General features: G+C 35.9%; 1 protein-coding gene across 1 annotated transcript in view; it reads right to left on the bottom strand.

Moving 5' to 3' along the window:
- The window catches only part of DNAH6 (dynein axonemal heavy chain 6), a 234,817-nt gene extending 226,191 nt beyond the window's left edge, over positions 1-8,626 (bottom strand). Inside the window, exons 1-3 of the mRNA XM_049784607.1 lie at positions 8,397-8,626; positions 6,211-6,436; positions 1,094-1,241 (exon numbers count right to left, since the gene is read on the bottom strand). Of these exons, the coding sequence (XP_049640564.1) occupies positions 1,094-1,241; positions 6,211-6,436; positions 8,397-8,626 (604 nt within the window). The remainder of the gene's footprint in view (positions 1-1,093; positions 1,242-6,210; positions 6,437-8,396) is intronic.
- Between the last annotated feature and the right edge of the window lie 1,011 nt (positions 8,627-9,637).

The raw sequence follows: 9,637 nt of genomic DNA, 5'->3' as shown, positions 1-9,637 counted from the left end.
GGCAGTTGGGTCTTAATAAAAAAACAAGAAAAATAGATAGCACAGCGATAGGGCATTTGCCTTGCATATGGCCGACCCAGGACAGACGGTGGTTTGAATCCCCGAATCCCATATGGTCCCTCGAGCCTGCCAGGACTATTTCTTAGTGCAGAGCCAGGAGTAAACCCCGAGTACCACTAGTTTGACTCCCCCCCCCCCAAAAGGATCCATTTTAGATCAACTACTACCCAACTGGAACAGACCTTTTTAAATTCTTTTAAACACTCCCATTGCCATAAAAGTTAATGAATGATGCCAGAGTGATAGTACAGTAAGTAAAGCTTTGCCTTATATGCAGTTGACCTAGGTTTGCTCCCCAGTATCTCATATAGTCCCCAGAGCCTACCAATAATAATTTCTGAGCACAGAGCCAGGAGTAAGCCATGAGGATAGCAAAACAAAAACAAGAACAACCCAAGGCTTTCCCCCTTACAATGCCACAGCAAAAGATTCTTCTCAAGGGCAATTTTGCAAAGCTTTCTATTAAATCAACTCCATAAAGGCCTATGGAAATTCACCCACTTCTGATCCTGAAATGTGTACTCTAGGTTTCCTGGAGAAGCCCAAGAACCTGTCAGTCAGTGAGGTCTTCCAAACTAAAGCAAAAAATAAAATAAAATAAAATAAAATAAAATAAAATAAAATAAAATGTGAAGAAATTTCAGAAGAAAAAAAAAATCCCTAACTTTAACCCTAATAACAGTTTAGAACAACTGAGTCTGTCTTTCTACTCCCCACCTCACATTCCTCTAAATAAATTGCCTAAATAAAACTATTCTACTTCAAAACAAAAACAAAACATCATTTAGAATGTAAGGGAAAATCAGAATACAGAGTTCAAGGTTTCCTTTACAATTAATTTTTGCCATTGCCTGGATTTCATTAAATACGCAAAATTGAGAAGAATATATTCACCAAATCCATTATGCAACCTGACTGGGGAAAATGTGCCCTTTTGCTTAATTAAAACTTGTTAGCAATGCTGTATAAAATTAAATAACATTTATCAGATAAAAACTTTAATTTTATACCTGTTTCTTTTTTTTTACAGTACTTTGCTGAAGAAATTTAACAACACTTTTGACAGTCTGGTTATCTTGGATAGTTTCCGGAGCTAAGATGCCTTCATTAATTAACTTGAGTTGGTTCTGCTTATATAGATACTCGGGCTTCTTACGGTCCTGGTAGGATTTTAGTACTGGCTTTGGGGGAAAAAAAAAGACTTATTAATTTTCTTCAATAGAAGTATTAGCTTGTCTTTTTCTTAACTGCCTATTAGATTCTTCCTGTTAGAAATCCATCATGCTCCTTAGTTCCTATCCCCATCAAAATCATACTAGCAGCTATAATCATTTTTTGTGGTCTATGGTTTAAGACTTTTCTACTTTTCTTTTAATTCTTCACTTTAAATAATCAATTAATACTTCTAAAAGCAACGTTATAAATGAAAGGTCTCTGGGACATAGAAATAAATGCTACTTTCCAAATACGTATCGATGGTCCATGGCATATAAAAATATGAGTAACTTCATTACTATTAGAGAAATTCAAAACAAACCACAATGATATATACCTCACACAGTTAGAATGAATACCTAATACCAAAATCATTTTGATAAAGATATGGAGAAAAGGGATCCCTTATACATTGATAATGGGAATGTAAATTGGCATAGCCACTACAGAAAAAAATAGCAGTTATGTAAAGACTTAAAACTAGAAATACTATATAGAATAGAAATTGAAAAGTTTGTGTAATTATATGAAGAAAACACTATTTTGAAAACACTTATATATAGAAAATACTATTATATAGTGTTATATTGAAAACACTAATTTGAGGGTCAGAGAAATAGCACAGCTGGAGGGTGTTTGCCTTGCACATAGTCAATCCAGGATGGTCAGTGGTTTGATTCCTGGCATCCCATGTGGTTCCTCATGTCTGCCAGGAGCGATTTCTGAGCAAAGAGCCAGGAGTAATCCCTGGGCCACCAAGTGTGACTGAAAAACAAACAAACAAGCAAATCCCCACTAATTTGAAAAGCTACCTGCAACTTCATGATTATTTAAAGTAACCAAGATAGGAAGGAATGAGTGTTGGACATTGTACGACTGAAACTCAATCATGAATAAGCTTGTAACTGTTCATCTCACAGTAATTCAACTAAAATATTTTTTTAAAACAGTCCAACTTAGGTGTTCATCAGTGGGAAAAATATTTGATATAAACATATATTATTCAACCAGGTAGATATACTTATAATCTTCCTACAATTTTACTTGTAATTAAAACCTATCAGCAATATAAACAGAAACCAAGCTCATAAAGAGAATAAATAGGCAATTGCCAAAAGTGGAGAGCTGAGGAGGACAAAATAGTTTGACTCATTCCAAATGAACAGCATACCAGAGAACTATGGAATGAGTCAACAGGAACAATAACAGAATCATCAGAGTTACTGAGGAACAAGAAGTCAAATTTGATGAAAAAACAACTGTTAAAGAAATCATAGAAAATAATTACCTAGGGATTCAAGTGATAGTATAGTATGCAGAATGCTTGCCTTGTCCTTGGCCCACCCAGGTTTGATCTCCAGCCTGCCAGGAATAATTTCTGAGCACAGAGCCAGGAGTAACCCCTGAGTACTGCTCAGCATGCCCCCATCACTACCAAGAAAAATAAAATAAAATAAAAGAATTTCTCATAGTTCAGTGCAGGCACCCAGATTCAGGAGTCCTGAAGTGCTCAGTCAAAATAGACTCAAATAGAAAACCTCTTGCTACTTTTAGTGTTCTGTCTCTAAAATAAGAATGCCAAAAGCCAAATAGAGACAGAATACTAAGAGTAGAAAGATAAAAAAAAAAAAAAAAGGAAACTATATAGGAAGGATCTCACATAAAATTCATGCAGATCTGGGACTAGAAAGATAGCATGGAGGTAGGGCATTTGCCTTACATGCAGAAGGGCGGTGTTTCAAATCCCGGCATCCCATTTGGTCCCCTGAGCCTGCCAGGAGCGATTTCTGAGTGTAGAGCCAGGAGTAACCCCTGAGCGCTGCCGGATATGACCCAAAAACCAAAAAAAAAAAAAAAAAAAGTAAAAATTCATGCATATCTATCATATGAGACTTTATGGGCCAGAAGAGAATAATGAAATATAGTTTTAAGAAAATAATGAAATAAACATTTTATAAAAATAATCTATTAAGGGAGATTTCAACAAATGATACAGATTTGAATACAGATTTGAATAACATACAACATACTGAGTTTCATGGACAAATAGTTCAGAAAATTCATAACTTTGAAATCAGTTTTGCAAGAAGCATGTAAGGAGCAGTCAAAATTAATTTTTCAGGGAGGAGGAAGGGGATATTGGTGATGAGAATGTTGCACTGGTGAAGAGGGTGTTCTTTTGATGACTGAAACGCAACTACAATCATGTTTGTAAACATGATGTTTAAATAAAGATATTCAAAAAATTTTAAAAAATCTAATTTTCAGGTATGTGAAAATAAAACTGGTAAAAGATTAAAAAGGGGGGGGCGGAGAGATAGCACAGTGGTAGGGTGTTTGCCTTGCATGTGGACAACCCAGGATGGAGGGTAGTTTGATTCCCAGCATCCCATATGGTCTCCTGAGCCTGCCAGGGGCGATTTCAGAGCGAGGAGTAATCCCTGAGTGCTTCCCTTAACACTAAGAAGACTTGACAACAACAAGGACCTGCTTACAGGACAGGGTTCACTGCATTGCCCCTTTAATTGTGAGGTGAAATGAGAGGACGCTCTGCACCATCCTGACTGCAATTAAGGATATGCAGATTCCAGGATCTTTAATACAGAAACATGATACCAACAACAGAGACTGCGTGAAAAATAAAAGTGTATTGGCTCTACAGACAATGACCTGGATTGGACAAACTAGTTTGCCTGGAGCCTAGAGTTGGTCTTATGCCAGAGAACTTCAGGGGTAGGGTCTCCTTGTATTTAGGCCAAAGCTTTTCCATTCCATGTCCCTCATATTTTGGTGGGCCTATACAAACAATAATTGCCACTCTAACACCATTTTTACTGTGCTCCTTTGACTCTAATCCTTAAGAGAAACAAACCACTTAAACTTTTGAGGTTAACTTAAACTAATATGCATGTGCATGGAAATGTAAAAAAGTACTTTGCCTTCAATGTTTAAGGAGTTACATAAGTGTTATGTCTTTAGATTGCTTTGTGTGCTGCTAAGAAATATTATGTACTACAATCTGGGGACTTGAGGGACAAAGCAATTGTACATAGGTTCTTTTTATTTTTCTTAATGTTCTTTGGCTGAAAGTTCAAAGTTAAGATATCAGCAATAAGACTACTGAGAATTCTGTTTATGGGTGATTGTCCTTCCACTGTAACTTTACCTTGTCCTCTTCTTTGCATCTTTGTTCTCAAAATTAAAAATAAAAAATTAAAAAAAATAATTCTGTCAATGCTCCTCGAACTAAGGAAATCACTGGGAGAGATTAAATAAATGCAAAGAAATATTAATAGAAAAAAATCAAAGAGCCCATTCAAATAGAAATGAAGAAGCTTAAGAACACTTAGGCAGAAGCTTAAGCAGAGTGGGACTTAGCAGCAGAATGGGATAAATTAAAAAAGCATACACACAGAACAAAGACAATTCAGACAACATCATCATAAGAAGAGTTAATAGGAGTTTTTTATAAAATGAGAAAGTTAGATATACATATTTAGTGGAAGAGAGCAAGAGGAATAACCTCTAATTGTAGACTTCCAGAAGGAGAGGAATGGAGAAAGATAAGAAAAATGGCTAGTGGTAGTAATAATAGCTGAGAACTTTTCAGTCTCAGAAAGGACTTGTGCACTAATCCAGGAAGTCCAAAGAGCAACAAAGCAATTACAAACTAAACAGCAAGATACACTGATTTCAAAATGACAGGAACTGAGAGATTTCTTAAAAGCATCAAGAGAGAAACAAAGCCTCAAATACAAGGCAAGCAACATCAAAGTCCAACCCGTTTCTTTAAATGAAATATTGACAAACAAGAAGAGAATGGAATACAATGTTCAAAGCACTGGATGATAATCTTTACCAAAGAATCCTTGATCCTATACTGCCATCAGTAGAGAAAAAGATAATGGATATGATCAGTCCAGGAAAATAGTATGGTGGGTAAGTGCTGCCCTGGAAATGGTTATTATACTTTTCCTCTCCAGTAGTGATTCTGAACGCAGAACTGGGAGTAAGCCCAAAGGGCTATGGGATGTGACGAGGAAAAAAAACAACAACCAAATATTAATAATAATAATAATAATAAAGAAAGGTCCCCTCATGCAAAGAATTACAGTGAAACCATTAGTATAGACTGTGCATGAACGAACTGGAAAGATTTCTGTATGCTTAATTAAAATAATCACTTTCAAGATTAGCATGTAGTTTATTTTCTTAATCTAAACATGAAACAGCACGAGGGTACATCTATTTTTTTTTTTTTTTTTTTGGTTTTTGGGCCACACCCGTTTGACGCTCAGGGGTTACTCCTGGCAATGTGCTCAGAAATAGCCCCTGGCTTGGGGGGACCATATGGGACGCCGGGGGATCGAACCGTGGTCCGTTCCTTGGCTAGCGCTTGTAAGGCAGACACCTTACCTCTAGCGCCACCTTCCCGGCCCGAGGGTACATCTATTAATAACGGTATTTAACATTTTAGAATGTCATTAAGAACTTTCACTTTTTGCTGTATGCACTTTTACCTCTTCCTATATGTAGATTCAAGTAGGAATTATTAAAATTAAGTACATTCAGACATGCATACTTTTTAAGGAAATAGGACAATTTGAAAATAATGTTATAAAACTATATAATTTTAAAACATATTTCTTATAAAGTTCCCAGTATTAAATGGTTTCTTAATACATACAGTAAACCTTACAACCTGTTAGAATTTGTCTAATAGAATACTGTTTGCCTCTGTTTTCTTCAACCTCAAACAGTGCCTAAAGCTCAATTTAGTTTGTAAAAATGGTTTTGGTGTCAGTTAAAAAAAATGTATTTTCAAGTTTTATATCTGATTTAGTTAACTAAAGTTCTGGAAGTGACTTCTATAGCCTCAATTTTGAAAGTTTCTCTATATCCCCAAACTAGTTAAATGTTGGTTTTTACACCTACCAGAGGCTCCAGTTTTACAGGCTGTTGTCGTTTTCTGGTCTTCTCCTGTGCTTTGGTTGAATGTTTAAATGTCAAGATATGTTTGGATGACTCATCTTCTGTAGGTGCTACTAAACTGAGTCCTCCCTTCTCTCTTACGGTGTTCAGTCTTTTAAGTACAGGATTTTCATCCTCCTCTTCTCCATTTCTTATAGTTACATTACTCCCTGATTGACCAGAAGCCATCCTAGAAAAGGTAGGATATAGAAAAGAAAAACAAAGTATAGAGTAAAAGTATTGCATTCGTGGGGCTAATGGAGAGAACTTGAGAAATAAGGGCTCAGGTTGGAGTGTTAGTACAGCAGTTAAGGCATTTGCTTGCTTTGCATCCAGCTGAATCAGGTTTGATTATTGGCACCAATGCCAGGAGTCATTCCTGAAATCATAACCAGGAGTAAGCCCTGAGTATCACTGGGTTTTTCCATGTGTTAAAGAAAAGAAAGATCTCACCAAATGGAGGATATCTTGAGAGACTTATCTTAGAGAGTTCTGCTTGTTCCCCCCCCCCAATGTATTACATGGATTTATATCAATAGAGAGATCTTAATCTATTTTGAATTTACCTTTATATGTTTTGTGGGATTAGGAACCAAGATTCACATATTTGAATGTGGAGTAATCAGTTACCCAAGATATTTTGGTAAATATCTTGTTCCACTTCATGAACTCGGTTCCTTTGTCAAAAACAAGCTGTCCATCTATATACTTGATTTTCATTGATCTGAGAACCTGCCTTAATTTCAGTACCATGCTGTTTTTATTATTATAGTTTTATAATAGTTTTTAAGGATAGAAAAATACAAACATTCTAATATTCTTCCAGGATAGTTTTGTCAATTTGGTGAGTTTTATTATTCCATATAAATGCCATCAGTAGTTAGTCTACATTCTAAAAAATCTCACAGGAATTTTTATGGAGATTGCATTGAATCTATAGTATTTTGGATGAGGTCATTGTAAAAATGTCAGTTCATTCAATCAGGGAGTAGGGAATGTACTTCCATTCCCTGTGTCTTCTATTTCTTTATTTTTTAGTATATATATATATATTAGTATATATTTATTTATTTATTTATTTATTATTTTTTTAGTATATATGCTGCCGAAGCGAGCACAACCATCTATTTCTTTAAATAGTGGCTTACATTTTCATTGTATAAGTCTTTAACTTCCTTTGTTAAATTAGTTCCCAGGAAGTGCTTGGTTTTTAAACACAGCCTTGAATGGCTTTTTAAAAATTATCTCTTCTACTTCATTGCCTAAAATTTCTGCATATTACTGTTTAGTCTATGAGCTTACTAAGTGTATAAACATAAATAATGATCATTCTAGGAGGTATTTTATTTTAGTCTATGGGTTTACCTAGCCTATAACATGTCATCTGTGAAAAATGATAATTTAACTTTTTTTTACCAAAATGAATCATGTTAATAATAATCATGTTAATAATAACAAATAATTAAAAATTAAACATAATTAAGCATGCCGATTATGTTAATTATGTTAATTGTCACGTTAATAAATAATTAATGATTAAATATAATTTATCGTATTTATGTATTTATGTTAATAGTGATGGTAAGTAATTCCAATATTATTCAATATTTTAATACTGAATAAATAGTAATGGTGAACAGGGGTCATTCTAGTTTTATAGGCTTATCTTAGAGGAAAAGCTTTCAGTTTTCATCACGGAGTACAATATTGGTGTGGGTTCATGTTAAACGACCTTCATTAATACTGAGAACAGTACTGTTTGGTGTTTTTTTTTTTTTTTCCCTTCCAGTTTTGGTGTCACACAAGATGGTGCTCTGGGTTTACTCCTGGCTCTGTGCTCAGGGGTCAAATTCAGAAACTAAAAAGGACGAGATCCATGTAAATAAATATTTTAACATTTGCCAAATACTTTCCTTACTCTGCAACCTCTAAGACCATCAGGAGTTGGAAGGTTTCACTGAAAAGCCTTTTTTTTTCTCACCACAAATACCAACGAAAGCCTGAATTTATCTTTCTCCATCTCTTGAGTTTTCCCTAAGAACTCAAAGCCAAGCTGCATTTCTGGCCTCCAAGCGGGAGCCCCAGTTCAGTTCTGCAAGACTCACCCTAGTGGGACTAGAGCAGCCCTCTCCGAGGGTCTTCAGGGATACAGCAAAACCTGGTGCAGAAAATTGCAGGCCAGCAGGGAGCGTTTACCGTTGCCTAGCACCCGGGGAGCTGCAGAGGCTGGGCGGGACGTAGCGGCACTGCAACCTCCACCAATCAGCGACTTAGAAAGTGCTCCAGCCGCCATGATTGGACAGCCCAGGTCCTCCTCCGACCTGGGAACTGCTGCAGCCTGGCGGATATACACTCTTTTCCTAGGCCTAGTTAGGAGCATTGGCTCCTAACTTGTGTTTGTTCCTTCCATTATCCTGCACCCTCGTGGTCTCTCCCTTTTGCAGGAATCTCATTTGTATATTCAAGCAAGTGATTTGATCAAGTTGACTTGATCTCCGCTTTCTTCTAACTTTCTCTAGGTAAGATGAATCAGGAGCCCATGAAATGAAGGTGCATAGAATTGGGTTCCCTCTCTGTCAGCAACCATATCACAGCATATAAGATTACTACAGCATATAAGATAAAATTTAATTTCATTAAACTAAATATAAATATGGAAACATAAAAGAACTGAAAGGAAAACAACTATAAAACGGTTAAGAATGAAATGAATACTAGAAAGATTGAAGTGCATAAAGAATATTGGAGAAAGGTCTAAATTTAGTTCAATATTAAGTCTAAGTAGCAAAGGAAAGCATATCTCACAATAAAAGAAAACTTTAAGATTATCCATTATCAGAGAAACAAAATTAAGTTTAAATAAAATTTGAACTTAAGGTGTACAAACCTTATCTGAGATTATGACATTCTGGGAAAAGTATATTACATTATGCTATGCTCAATGGCTTAAAATTCTAAATTGGCAATTCCATTCCTAGTAAGGCAAAGTGGTGAAGTTACTCTATAGAGGTACAGATAGTAACTTGCCAAGCATAGAAGAACACAGCCAAAGAATGATCAGGTATTCTAGTCCCAGTTATTTGCCAAGAGAAAAGAAGGCATATAGCCATATAAAAAAAATTTTTTTTTGACTTTTGGGCCACACCGGTGATGCTCAGGGGTTACTCCTGGCTATGAGCTCAAAAATTGCTCCTGGCTTGGGGGACCATATGGGATGATGGGGGATCGAAACACGGTCTGTCCTAGGTTAGTGTGTGCATTCAAACGCCCTGCATCTTGTGCCACCACTCCAGGCCCAGCCATATAAAGTCTTTTATGTGGTTATTCATCATAGTTTTATTTGTAATACCCAAAGCTTGAATATACATATGCTCATCATCAGGTGAATGGA

Source organism: Suncus etruscus, chromosome 12 (genome assembly GCF_024139225.1).
Source record: "Suncus etruscus isolate mSunEtr1 chromosome 12, mSunEtr1.pri.cur, whole genome shotgun sequence".
NCBI lineage: Eukaryota > Metazoa > Chordata > Mammalia > Eulipotyphla > Soricidae > Suncus > Suncus etruscus.
The sequence above is the reverse complement of the archived record's forward strand: the minus strand, read 5'-3'. Positions and strand labels throughout refer to the sequence as shown.